We start from the raw sequence: 14,994 nt of genomic DNA, 5'->3' as shown, positions 1-14,994 counted from the left end.
ATATACATTAATTAGATTTTCTTTTAATGTCTTTAAAGTTATTTGTAAATATATCTGCTATTTAAAGCAATATTGCTCTGTCCCTTTATGTTCTCTGCCCTGTTGGCTTTGACTTTTCAAACAATTTAGCAGTAGCCCGTTGATTACTAGAACTTTAAAGAAGTCTGACTTCCACTACATTGTTTCATGTAACAGAATCAGCAGTGCAGAAAGAGACAGAAAAATACTGCTTGCAGTTGCAATTAAACTTAAAAACAACTTTAAAGCCACTAAAAGTATTTAATAAGCGGATGGTATACTGCAAAGTTGCTTAGAATTACAATTGCTTTAATTAGACGAAATGTTATTATGGGGTTAATGTCCCATTTGATTTTATGCCAAGGAATACTTCTGCATAAAAGGAATTGAATACTTACAAAACAAATGTATATGTAATAGCTCAGGTGTGTATGCCAAAGATACATGATATATAAATAACCATTTTGCATACACTGGACTACATGTAGTTCAATAAAAAAAATAAAGTTTGCATAGAAACTATCTTAGCAAAGTTACGTAAGATACACAGGTTATGCAATTTTGCCAAATACACTGGTTTTTACACATTTTCTGCGCTCAGCAACAACAGTGCTCTAAAGAAGTAGCCGTTTCTTCCTTCTCACATAGCACACAGAAACTGTTTCCTGCACTACTATTTACAATGACTTTATAAATACACCCTTTAGATATTTTATAAACAAGGTCACAACGTCCTAATTTACCAATACATGTTGGTTTCTACCACAAGGTGGAGCTGACAGTGAAAACCTAATGCAGAGAAAAACTACCAAAATCCTTGGAAAATGAAATTGCTGTAATAGCTCTTTCAGCAGCCCTCTTAGCTCTCTTAGCACTTACTTCCAAATAAACTAAATTACTTTGGAACTAGATTCTTTCATTGACACCTTAATGGATTTCACAGGGATTCTTCAGTACATGTCGGTCTTTGACCCAGTGGCCAATGAAAACAAAATGTTTAAAGCAATTCCTGTGGTGGATGTGGGTGCTACTATTAGTTTTCATATACTCTGGATATATTTTAAGTAAAGTATGCAATACTTAATAGACCTGAGGGTTCATTAACTCAGACCCCTGTTGTATGTGCAAAATCACTAAGAGGTGTAAAAGTGCAGTGCTTGTGGTTGCAGTCAGAATCACACAGTAAGAAGTGAGGGTGCCTATATGCGGCCCCATCCCTCCCACATTTATCAGGGGAATGCAGGTTTTGGGCTCCATATTTAGATTCATGCAGGTTTTTGTCATCCGTTTTGGAATGTAATGCCTGTAGCAATTTATCTACGTCCAAAGCAGGGTACAAAGTTATTCTGTAGTAAGTCTTCCATATATCTGTATATTCGTTTTTTTCCAAGTGACCCTTTTTCCAGATGACCTCTTCTAAAGACTCAAATAAGTCTCTAGAAATACTAATGAGTGTTCTGTGGTTGCTGAATTAGCGACAAAAAACAGGCCAGGACATGGTTTTACAAGCAATACCCTCAAAAGTAATAATCTAACAGATAATTTGCTAAAGAAAGAAATACTACACAAAACAATGATATTGCTCTAAACTGATACTTTGTTAGTATCAGTTTTAACTACCAAATAAACAAAGGCATAACTATTTGGAAGACACCAAAAGGGATTACATTTTTGTGAATACTGTGAAGATTTTACTATTTTTTTAAAAAGCTAGAGGCATATATAAATAAGGGCTGTGTAACTAAACCATAAGGAAAAGACAAATTACCTTTAGATTACATCTAGACATTGTGTGGTTGTTTAGATTTGAATCCATCATTTTTGGATTTGACCAAATCTTCCACAAAAGATTTGGCCAAATACCAAAGCATATCTGAACCTTAGTTTGCTGGAATTCATCCTAATTCTGAACCAAATCCTGCATTCAGTGCATCCCTAGAGCAAAATACAAATTCTTGAATGTCAGTAGGAGTTGTTTCTTGCCAAATTCAGAAGTAGAAGCAGAATAATTGCACAGAAGTAACTAGCCACGGGGAAAGGTGTTCCTGATCAGAAGCTAGTGGCAAGAGCAATAAAGCAACAAATTAGCATTTAATGACGAACAGGGCAAATAATACAGTGTGTATCCATATGTCTAAGTAATGTGTTTTTGCAAATTAGGACTGTCACTGACCAGAGATCTATGTCTTCTCTATTTTCTCATTATAGGGCAAGAGAAGCCAATTATTGTTGATTTATTTAGAGAAAAGAAAATCACCGTATCAGGTAACTAAGGCCAATCTTTAACTTGAACTTAAATGATGTTGCTCCCCCCCCTAATTATATTACAAATGTATCTTCCCATCAGCGGTGAAAAGGAGCTCAGATCTGAAAAACTTCCTTGACACAGTTAATAGGAGCCAGATGTTCAGTGTGATAAGATGGGGTGCTGGAAAAATTCTGTCTAGGATTTGGGAGAGCTGATGATATAAATTCCCTTTCTGCGAGTCTTGCTGATGGACAATATACTGAATGTTTGGCAGAAATGTCTATGAACACACATAAGGAAGTTAACACTAATCATGTAGCCCATAGCATGCATTTTTAAAGAACAAATTTCTCCTACAATTTGCATGAAACCAAAAACAATTTCAATTACTTCTTTGATGTGCAGAACAGCTTTAATAACACACAAACACCCAGGTCTTACTTTGCTGAATGGGTTAACCAACAATCTGTTACTTGCCCTGCTGGGCTGTTCTGTACCTGTTTGCCAGATGGGACCTTTTAAAGAGGCTTCCAGCTTTAATGTGTGGTATATAAATACAATATGTACCGACTTAATCAGCTAAATGCAGAGGTTGTGTAGTACACTTTATAGTTCACCCTGAGAATGTCATTTTTTTTCTTGTGTCTGGTTTATGCTCTTTAAATTCTGAATGATTTGTGAAGCCTTTATGTTATAAATCCTGAGTCAGCTTCATGCCTTCCCTATAGATGACTGCTGCTCAGGTACATATTCATGAAAGCGGGAGATGCCATTATTATTAGTGCATATGGGCTAAATATATCAAGGTAAAGCTAGAATTATGCTGGAGTAAGAGGACTGATCAATATTCCCCAGGAATATTGATTGAATTTAAATTGAATACCGTCTGGTTGATGGAAAAAAATATAAAATTCAGTTTGTAACTGAATGGCTTCTCTTTTTATTCCCGATTTAGGTTTTGAAAAAATCTACAGTTTTCTCTTACAACTTTAAGGGGGTAATTCACTATCAATCAAATTTCAAAATTTTCCACAAATCACGAAAAATTTGTGGTTTTCTCAAAATTCAAGATTTATCAAGGGAAAAACCATGAAAGCCAAAAAGTCATGCCAAACTTCGCCCAATAAAAGTTGTCGAGGAGCTGTCAAAGTTAATGGGAGAAGCCCTGATCCTATTGGGAAATTTGTAAACAAAATCAGAATGTTAGAGGTTTTTATATTTTTTTGCTACTAATTGTCCAAAAAACTCAAACTTTTAGAGGTTTTCTCGGAATTCAGATTTTTTTTTTTCAGATTTTTGTCGTTCAGCGTTTTTTTTTGTTCGTACTTTTTATAATCTGAACTTTTAGGGGCAGATATATCAAGGGCCGAAGTGAATTTGAGGGAGTTTTCGAAGTTAAAAAATTCGAAATTCAAAGTAATTTTTTGAATACTTTGACCATCCGATAGGATACTACGACTTCGAATTTACTTCGACTTCGATTCAAAGTAAAAATCGTTTGACTATTCGACCATTCGATAATCGAAGTACTGTCTCTTTAAAAAAACTTTGACTGCAATACTTTGCCAACTTAAACCTGGCGAAGTGCTATGTTAGCCTATGGGGACCTTCCAGCACGATTTTCTAAGTTTTTTATATTCGAAGGAAAATCGTATGACCGTACGATAAAATAGTTTGAAACGTATGATTCGCAGTACGATCGGAGTACGATCGGAATACGATCGTACGATAAATAAAATCATCCGACTTCGAATGTTGGAGGATTCTATTCGATGGACGAATTTCGAAGTATTTTCCACTTCGACCCTTCGATAAATCGACCCTTGATAAATCTGTCCCTTAATAATTCAATGACAATTGTGGGTTTTAGAGTTTCTGAGTTTAGTTGTAGTTTCAAAAAACTCTAAAACAACTAATATCCAACCTTTAATAAATAAGCCTCTAAGAATCATGTGTCTTACAAGTACTTATACGCTCTATTTTACTCAGCATTGTAAAACAGTGGGAAATGTATAGTATCCGAGGGATCAGTATGGTAGCTTCTGTTCATATTAATACAAATTAAATAATGTTCTCTGTGTAGAATAATCTATAAATATACATACTGATTTACTTTAAATAAAATTTAAGAGAATACAGTAAGCTTAAACCTTATGTTGTGTCCACTTTGGCATATAATGTTTGCCTTGTTATTGTATCATAGTTGAAAAGTTTAACCTAAAAATAAAGTGAAGCTAAAATATGAGGTTGAACAATCTTGTTATGTACATTAAGCTGGGAATGGAGCTCTAGGGCTTTCCAATGACATGTACCTTTCCTTGCTATCTCTTGTTAGTCAGTCAGTTTACATTGTATTCTACGCTCTGTGGAGTGAACAGAATTCTAATCAACATTTTCTAAAAAAAAACCCTGTAGAAGTTGTAACCCAAGAAATAAGTTCTAAAGACCACAGATGTGTCTCAAATATCTTTCAGAAACCACAAATGTAAATTGTGAAACAGCCCATGTTGTTCTGCAGGTGCAAATTACAGAAAGAGTGCGCTGGTAACATCATTATTGCTGTCCCATACTACCACTTTACAGACATTGACCCTTAAAGAATTTGAGAAAAAATATGTATATATGAACTTCTCTTAGACAGATGTAGGGAGTTATTAATTATCTTCATTCCAGCCTGGTGCAATATTTCTTCCCCCACAAAGAGCAGCTTTGTAAAGGCTTCCAAAACAATGACCTTTAAACCTGATATCATAAGAAAAGCTTACCTGCATGAACAGCATGCTGCCAACAGTAACAATATTCAGGGGCGTTGATGAATATTTCTCACAGTCAATTTAAAACACAAGGCTCAAATTCAACATGCTCCCCAGCTTTAGACACGTGGGATTTTTTTTTCTCTCTAACTGAGCTACTGTAGGCAAAATACTGCACTCTTAGGTAAAATGACTGCACATGTGTTCTTGGTGTTACCCTTTAGTATCACTATTCTGCTGTAGATTATAATCCATGATGAAGTGGAGGCTTGTTAATGTTCATTCATAGGGCAGAGACACACGCTGCTATTTCGGGAGATTAGTCGCCCATCGACAAATTGATTCTTCTTTGGGCGACTAAACTTCCCAAACTGCCTTTCCGCTGGCTAGAATGTAAATCGGTAGCAGGATGGCGATTCATTTTACGAACCTGCACGAAGTTGTCTCACGAGGGCGACTTCAGAAAACAAAGCGTTCCGAGTGCCATCCCGCTGTCAATTTACATTCTAGCCGGCAGGATGGCAGTTGGGGTAGATTAGTCGCCCAAAGAAGAATCGATTTAATGCTGGGTAACTAATCTCCTGAAATAGCAGCGTGTGTCTCTGCCCTTAAAGTCATTACAACAACTCAGAATATATACATTTTTACACATACTCCTGAGTTTCCAGTAATAGGCTGTAAAAATTCAAGAGGGCAATATATACTGTAGCTCTCCCTGCTGACTGATGAACTAAAACTCCCTGCAACCCCTGACATTTGTAGATATGTTTGAGGGGTCGGCAAATCTTAGATGTTTCTTCTCTGGAAGTTCAAATGTGAGAAGCAATATGGATTTCCCAGACATGATGAGTCCCTAGTGCAGTTACCCATAGCAAAGATTTCGTTTTGCTAATAGTCAAATAGACGTTAGAAACTATAAGCATAGACCAGATTGAATTCTATGGGTCACTGCACTGGTAAAGTTCAACACATGTGTGACTAAATCAGACCCACTATGTCTATACAATGATTATGGCAAAAGTACATATAGCAACCAGCATCTGCTACTGACAGATTTAACCTAAATTCATTCAAGCAGAATAAAATAGTGAATGTAAAAGTTCTAAGTTAAGACATCTCCTTTCTCATGTTCTGCATTTCTAGCACTTTCAAGGGAATATACCCCCCCCTTATAAACGTCTGTTTTATTCCTTCTTCTGTACTGTAACTGTTACTATAATTAAGTAAAGCAATGCATTACAAACAATGTGATACCCACATAAGCAGTAGAACTGGTCTGCTAGTGAGCTAGTCAGAGGGGTCATATGGAGTTGCTTAGAATATACATAAATAATTCTAAAGAACTGTAAATGCATGTCCAGGAGCATGTCCACCATATGTTTATATGTGTCTGTAAGTTACCCACCCACTTTGATTGTAAGCTCTATGGGGCAGGGACCTCCTTCCTCTTGGCTCTTTAACTTACTTACTTAATACTTAATCTTGAATGTAACTTTATTTTGCATGTATTCATATTTTATTGCCTGTTCTATTAATGTGTTGTTCTGCTGTAGAGTGCTGCATGCACAAGTAACACTATAAAAATATGCATACATATAAAGATATATATGTCTAAATTGCTTCCTTACCTGCCCATTGTTTTTCCCTTTCTTGTGTGAGACTCCGTGATGGATACTTGCAGATTTGTTGGTGGCTGCTGTGGGAGTCTGCACCAGCAGGACCGACTTGATGGCATTAATCTTTGAGCTGGTTACATCTAACTGGGAACTTTCCACCATCAGCACCGCAGCCAGTAAAGGTAGCAGGCAACAGCACTCCCCATTCATTCCCAGCAAAACCATGTTCATCTCAGCACTCGGGAAAAACGAATAGCAGATCTAATTGGCAGCTCTCACAGTCGTCAACAGATGCCCCAGTGCCTAAAAGCTGCAGCACTAAAGTTATTGCTTTGTGCCTTTAATGAATAACCAAGGAGAGAAGAGATGAATGAAGCAAGCTGGGTCAGAAGTCCATAAGCAAAATCAACCTTCTTAACTCCTTCAAGGTGTACAGTTTAAACATATCCCAAGTTGCAGATGTAACTTTGTGTGATACATCTAATTGCTCAGTGAAATAACACCAGTCCAGGCAGTTTAGTCCTCTGTCCTAAAAAGTCAATATAAGCAAGGTGTGCCCAGCAGCCAAGGTGCCTTTGCAGAGGGAGCCAGCTTAGTGCTTCCATTCAGTGAGGGAGAGCTGCCCTGGAAAGTGGGGAAAATGCCCACAGCATGCCCCTGCTTTGCATTCCAAGCAACTGAGAGCTTGCACACTCCATGTGTTTCTGCTGCCTCTTCCTGGCTTCCTCCTTTTCTCTTCACTCTTTTATGATCTCAGCTCCTTTCTTTTTATAGGTTTCCACAATCGGTTATTTCCTCCTCCCACATTCAGTAGTGACAAAGCATGAAACTCCCCAGCACTTGCTGACAATAGGGATGGTTCAGATACCCTCCTAAAAGTCTTGTCAGACAGTCACACACTAGTGAAGGATTCCTTGTTAAATGTGCATGGTAAATAATTCCCCTGAGGCAAAAGGCTGCAGTTACTAGGGCTGTATACCTGTTGCCTGCTATTGTAGCTGCCTGTGCTGCCAGTCCTTCTCCATCCTTGTCTGATGCAGTTTGTGTGTGTTCAGGCAGGGAACATCAGGAATAGGAGGAATATAGCATCCCTAAATCTCAGGCAGCTCAGCACAGCTGCTCAACAACAATCTGATTTTTTTAGAAGTTTTTTTTTCAAGACAGCTGTATATTTCAGTTATACAATGCCCACAGGGTGACAAGGACTCGTTCTATCTGTATTACAGCAGCATGATGTGCAACATAGTGCTAGTACAGGTATGGTATCCGTTATCCAGAAACCCATTATCCAGAAAGTTCCGAATGATGGAAAGGCCACCTCCCATAGACTCCATTATAATCAAATAAGCCAAGAGGGTTATTTACTAAACTCCGAATATCCGAAAATCCCCAACATCCGAAAAATTTGTGTTTTTTTTGTGTTATATAGGCTTTTAAAAAAAAAAATCACGAAATTTTCGGAATTTATTAAACCCCGAGGGCTAAAATGCCAGAATAAAAAAAATGGCATCTCAAACCTGTCGAGGTTGCATAAAAGTCAATGGGAACAGTCCCATTGATTTTTGGTTGTGTCGGGGGTTTCCAGCAATTTCACTATGTTTTCTGAGCTTTCGGGTAAAAAAACTCAGAGTTTTCGGAGAAAATTCACGAAAAAATCGTGAAAATCTGAGCTTTTCCTGCAAAGGTAATTTTCAGGAAAATGTAATAATAAATAAGCGTTAAAAACCCGAGCAGCTTAGATCGGAGTTTGTAGCAGCTGATATTGAGATAAATTCAGACCTTGATAAATAAACCCCCAAATGTTTAAAAATGATTTCTCTGTAATAATAAAACAGTAGCTTGTACTTGATCCCAACTAAGATATAATTAATCTTTATTGGAAGCAAAACCAGACTATTGGGTTCATTTCATGTTTACATGATTTTCTAGTAGATTTAAGGTATGAAGATCCAAATTATGAAAAGTATTCTGGATAACAGGTCCTATACCTGTACTAAAAAGTCTAGACAAAGATTTTAAAACTTCAAGTATGTATGGATGGTTACAAAGTTTATCTTGATTTTTTTAAGCAGCCTCCCTACCCTTCAGAATACCTGGCTCTCTGGTCTGCTTCAGTGACTGAGAAATCTTTGAGTGACAGAGCAGAGTAAAGTTGATTTACTATTATATGTCATGAGCCTCCACCCCCCACTGAAAAAAAGGTCAACATGTGTGGAGGAGAAGTAACAGAATGGAGTCGGGATGGACTGGAGGCTGAAGTTAAATTCATTTATTCTACATAGAACATTAAAGTGGGTCATTGTAGTTCAGGATAATATCACAACTGGAAAGCTGCTTAACTTTGACACAATATTGACATCCAGTGGAATGGTACACGTTCCACCTCTCCAATCTGATAAAAATCTGGAAACAGTATCTAATCAAAGTTACCCTCTCATTGCTGGACAATTTCTGTCTACCACAACTTTGGGTACTGACACTTTTTGTTGAAAAAAAAACAACTTGCACAGTTTCTTATTTGTGTGTGATAGCTCTTGCTTGTTCTTTTCTGTTCAGCAGCCTGACACAAAGCCCCAAGAATTTGAAACACACACCATTATAGCTGGCGGATGATTCTGGGAGTTGTAGTTTAGCATTGACTTTATGTCACCCAATTACATATTCTGACAAAAATACTGTTAAAGGATTGGGAAAATCATTTGAAAATCTTCATGAAACTAACTTTTCTTATTTAGGTAAACAAAACAAAGGCATTATTGTCGCTAGTCTTTATTTTAGAATAAAGATTAGCTGGGAACAGCTCTGTTTAACATGTAAATAGATCTCTTAAGCTGCCATAGACGAAAAGATTTGATTGTATGAATCGAGGATTCATACGATTTTCAGAGGGAGACTGTCACCAGCTTTGTGGGACATAACTTTCGTACAATTGCTGTCAGGGGCAGAACATCGGCTGATCTGTTCTTTTACTACTTTATTTGATCTGAATGGTTAGTGGCAGGTCAGGAGATGGGGAAGTCAGATCGTTCAAGGATTCACCTCATCATCTGCAGTGTGTCGATGATAGGAAATCCAAGCAGGCTGTCACCTAGCACAAGCAGTAGTAGCATCGGTATCAATCAATCCACTGTGCAGTCACAGGAGAGAACCTCCCTCTTCTAAATTTACCTGTGCAGTACTCGGGCAAGGTTCTACCACTATGACAAATAAAACTTGAAATACATTATCATATATCCACTGTTTTGATCCTGAGGAAGGCAAAAAACCCAGCCTGACCCCAGAGGAGATCAGAAACATTCCCTGCATCAAGCATTTAATGTTCATTTAACATGAATAATAACATGCAGATAGGGTTGCCACCTGTCTGGATTTCACCTGGAGAGCCCTGGATTTTGGAAGGGCTGTCTGGATGGAACCTTCCTTCCCTGCCCTGCCTCCGATGTCATCTGCTTCACCCCTGCCCTTTTTCTGGCAGCAGAAAAGGTTGCAACCCTACATGCAGACTCTGACGTTTATACTGTATAACAGTACTGAAACCACAATATAACACTGCATGCAGGAAAACATCCACATTCAGTGATTAATAGATAATATGAGAACATAAAGAAGAGAAACTCCTGACATTTCACAAAATATGCAAAAAGAGGGAGGTTGGGTGGAACTTTTTTCCATGCTCAAGAAAACCAAAAAGCTCTGAATTACGGAAAGGTCATCTCCCCCATGTTATCCAAATAATCCACTTTTTTTAAAATTGATTTCCATTGTCTCTGTAATAATAAAACAGTACCTTGTACTTGATCCAAACTAACATATATTAATCTATATTGGAAACAAAACCAGCCTTTTGATTTTATTTAACGTTCACATGATTTTCTACCTAAGCTATGAAGACTGGAATTACAGAAAGATCTGTTATCCAGAAAACCCAGGTCCCAAGCATTCTGGTTAACATGTCCCTTACCTGTATTTTGAAAAGTAGTTTATAGTGCATTTTAAGTATCCCTAATGGCTACAGGGTGAGAAGACCCCTGTAGTGTTTTTCAAAAAGTTTTCACCCAACATAGCATGTTGTTTTGCCCATACACCTTCTGTTACAGTGTATCCACTACTTATGTGTAGAAATACCCACCCCCACAAAAGTGAGGTTTGTTGATTCATGGACATTTGAGTTGTTTGTTGTACAAGTGTGCTTTGACAATTCAAAAGAAAAGGAAAGGCTTGTAATGATTTTGTGTCTTTGTTGAAGGATATATTGCAATTCAAGTAAAAAAAGAAAGCAACAACATGTACGCTGTCCTGTTGCTTCGTATGAGTTTATAAAGTGTTACATTTATGCATAGTACAGTAAGTCTAGCACAAGTAGTTGCTTGGGGGCCAGTGTGATGGAAAAGGAATGGAGCCAGGGGTGTGGTAGGAATAAATTCATCTTCTTATTGTTTTATCTAAAACTGCTTTTTTGATTTATATTATTACTAGTTCAGGGCAACCCAAAGCTACTGTCTTGGCTGCCCACTCCTGCAAGGCTTCACTGGTATCTTCTTTCTGCCTTCAAAGATGGATTCTTCCCAAAAATGTTTAAGCTGCTGAACTTTCATTCAGAATGATGGATTTTGCCAGCCCCCACTGTTATTCCGCAGGATCCAGGTATGTAGAATGTTTGAAATCCTGTGCTGAGTCTATCAACAAGGGAATGAATGGATAGTTGCTGGATTAGGGTGATACAAATCTGCTTTATAACTACGGAATTGAGCCATAACAAAGAGAAGAAATAATTTGGAAAAGGTGCCAGTTGTCTGTCCTGTATACAAAAATGCTGTACTTTTTGTACCGAGAACCATAAATACATGATTCAACTATCCCTACAAACATGGATTTTCTTTTACTCGTATATGTGGCAAATATGGATTAAAGCAACATTTGTGCTATGATTGAGAACGACTTTATAAAAACAGTGATATAAAAACCTGTTCCGTTGAAGCAGGATTTACTGAGCAATGAGAAGAAGTGACGCATGGACCCTACTACACTACAGGGTTAAGCTCTAGTCTAAAACACATGTAGAACAGAGGTCAAGTGTAATCCCTTCTTACCACAGGGACTGAATAGTAGAGCATTGTCATGTTGCAGCCTTTTCTCTCGGCTAAACCCTAACTGTAAGTGTCTGCAGGAAAGGTTTTGTATCTAAAATATTACCTATGACAGCAGACGGGGGCTGTAAGGAATTACACCGCTGCTGGGTTTGAACCTGGGACCTTGTGTAATGCAGCCTGTTGCCTTGCCTCTTCACTATTCAGGCAGATTAAAGGTGTAGACTTACCCTGTTATCCAGGGCCGGAACTAGGGGTAGGCAGAGTAGGCACGTGCCTAGGGCGCAAAGCTGAGGGGGCGTCAGGCACGTACCTGCTCTGTCGCCTACCCCGTGTCCGGTCCTGTGTCTCCCTGACTGGCGTCGGTAATTTCTGTTTTAAATGCGCTCGCGCGCATGCGGGCCGGTGCGTATTTTCACGCATGCGCGCCAGCGCACACTAAGCCGGCGTCGTGCCCGGCCAGGTTGCCTAGGGCTGTTATCAGGTTCCTATGGTTAGCCCTGGCGCTGCTAATTATTTCAGCTGCTCTGCATTAACTGGCAGGTGCAGTTATTTCCTAATTAGCTTCCAGCAGAGGGCCCTTATTTAAACCTTGAGCGAGCTTTACCCCTGCCAGTTCATAGGTCTCCAAACCTGCTGGACACCTGTTTTATGTTCCAGTCTGACCTTGTTCCAGGACTCTCTCCCATGTTGATGTTACTGATGTTTTTGTTTTACGTTGAACTCCTGTGCCAGTAAGTTTTTCTTCTACTTTGTTGGCTAATAATCTCTTTGTCTGCAAGCATTCTTGCCAGTCTACTCCTTCCTAGTTACCTTAAATATTAATCCAGTGGCCCTTCTGGTCATTCCTATGTTGTATTTGGGCCACTGATGACATTATGAACTGGCCGAACATTTCTGAGGGAGTGTTCCAGAGACTGGATAAAATGTTGGATGCCATGACACATTTGGAGTCAAAATCTGAGTATGCTACTCTTTCCATGCTGGCTTTATTGGGGAAGTTGGAATCAACCTCCCAGTTGGCTTCTGCCTGACCTTTTGAAGATTATTCCCTGAAGATTTTGTCCTGGCTGAACTTTTATTTCTGCATCTACAGTGCCTTGAAGAAAATACTTTTTTTGTTCTTTGTTCTGTTTTTGGGAAAACATTGTTTAGAGCATCCTGAGGCTGCTCTTGAGGAGGGGGGTAATGTAAGGAATCATGCCTCTGCTGGGTTTGAACCAGGGACCTTGTGTATTGTTGCCTTGCCTCTTCACTACTCTGGCAGATTAAAGGTATAGGCTTACCTTGCATTGTGGTGCTTATGGTTAGCCCTGGTGCTGCTTATTATTTTAGCTGCTCTGCATAAGGGCTAGTCCACACGGGGAGATAGCGACGCGTTTGCGGTCGCGGCGACAAAGCGCCGCGCCAGTCGCCGCGACCGGCGCAGGCGACAGTTTTGTATGGGCGCCTATGTAAAAACGCCTGTGCTAACCACACGAGGCGATGCGCTTTTCAACAGTCGCCTGAAAATGCCTCGCCAGGCTTTTTCAGGCGACTGTTGAAAAGCGCATCGCCTCGTGTGGTTAGCACAGGCGTTTTTACATAGGCGCCCATACAAAACTGTCGCCTGCGCCGGTCGCGGCGCTTTGTCGCCGCGACCGCAAACGCGTCGATATCTCCCCGTGTGGACTAGCCCTTAACTGTCAGGAGCAGCCTATTGCCTAATTAGCTCCCAGCAGAGGGCCCTTATTTAAACCTTGAACAAGCTTCCCCCCCCTGCTGGACACCCATTCTATGTTCCAGTCTGACCTTGTTCCAGGACTCTCTCCCGTGTTGATGTTACGGATTCTTGGTTTTTGTTTTAGTGCCTTGTGGCCTGCCCTACAGAGTATTGATTGGGGCATTAAGTTTTCAGCTAAAAACAAAGAAATGGTTGTCATTTAAAATGATATTAAATGGTTTTAAAGATTAAAATATAATGCAGTGTTGCCCTGCTCTAGCAAAACTGCTGTTTGCTTCAGAAACACTATTGTTTATATAAACAAGCTGCTGTGTAGCGATGGGGGCAGCCATTCAAAGGAGAAAAGCCTAAAAAAAACACAGTAGATAGCAGATAAGCTCTGTAGAACATAATGCTATCTGTTATCCATTATATATCCTGTGCCATATCGCCGTTTTTCAATTTCCACCATTGCTACTCAGCAGCTTGTTTATATAAACTATAGTAGTGTTTCTGAAGCAAACACATCAGTTTTACCAGTGCAGGGCAACAGTACATGATATTTTCATTACTTTAAAACACTTTAAGTTTTTGGTGTTACTGTTCCTTTAAGGAGTAAATGTAGAAGCTCTAAGAATCATCCTATATGGCTTAATACAGAAGTAAAAAAGTTAATAGGAAAGAAGAGAGAGGCATTTAAAAACTAGAAATCTGTTGGGACAGAAGCTGCATTTAAAGGAAAACTATACCCCCCAAACAATGTAGGTCTCTATTAAAAGATACTGAGTTAAACAGCTCATGTGTAAAACCCTGCTTCATGTAAATGAACCATTATCATAATAATATACTTTTTTAGTAGTATGTGCCATTGGGTAATCATAAATAGAAAATGGCCATTTTAAAAAATAAGGGCCGCCCCCTGAGATCGTAAGATTCACTGTGCACACATACAAACCACATGTAAGGTCACATGAGCCAATTAACAGACAGAGTTCTGCCTTTTGCTTCCTCACTTCTTCCTGTTACAGTTAGTGTTGTAGTATTTCTGGTCAGGTGATCTCTGAGGCAGCACAGATAGAGTCACGAAATGGTGGCTCAAGGCAAGAGATGTAAAAGGGCAATATTTATGTAAATATATATTCCAGTTTGGTAAGATTCTTTAATATGTCATTCAATTTGATATAAACTATCTGTTGCTTAAGTATTCATTTTGGGGGTATAGTTTTCCTTTAATGAATATAAACACTGTAATAAATGTTGTAAATCAGCAATTCGGAAGGCAAAGAAAGGAAATGAAGAGGTAATTGCGGTGGAGGTGAAAACTAACCCTAAAAAGTTTTTTCTAAATGTATTAATAGTAAAAAGATGCAGGTTGAGAGTGTTGCCATGGTACCAGTATGCCATGGTACCAGTATGGTTGTAACAGATATAGAAAAGGCAAATGTGCTAAATCAGTTGTTTTCTTCATTATACAATAAAGCAGTCTGAGTTCCCAGGCCTACTTCATAGCTGCACTAATGGCTCAATCTAGTCAGTGGTTGACTCAGGATATGATTCATAAAGCTTTAAT

The 14,994-nt window shown here is 38.9% G+C and overlaps 1 protein-coding gene across 1 annotated transcript in view; it reads right to left on the bottom strand.

Annotated features, from left to right (window-relative positions):
* dkk2.S (dickkopf WNT signaling pathway inhibitor 2 S homeolog) overlaps positions 1-7,524 on the bottom strand; it is a 70,413-nt gene extending 62,889 nt beyond the window's left edge. Inside the window, exon 1 of the mRNA XM_018243377.2 lies at positions 6,648-7,524. Coding sequence (XP_018098866.1) covers positions 6,648-6,866 — 219 coding nt within the window. The 5' untranslated portion in view covers positions 6,867-7,524. The remainder of the gene's footprint in view (positions 1-6,647) is intronic.
* Positions 7,525-14,994: the final 7,470 nt, after the last annotated feature.

This window comes from Xenopus laevis, chromosome 1S (assembly GCF_017654675.1).
Source record: "Xenopus laevis strain J_2021 chromosome 1S, Xenopus_laevis_v10.1, whole genome shotgun sequence".
Classification (NCBI taxonomy): domain Eukaryota; kingdom Metazoa; phylum Chordata; class Amphibia; order Anura; family Pipidae; genus Xenopus; species Xenopus laevis.
The sequence above is the reverse complement of the archived record's forward strand: the minus strand, read 5'-3'. Positions and strand labels throughout refer to the sequence as shown.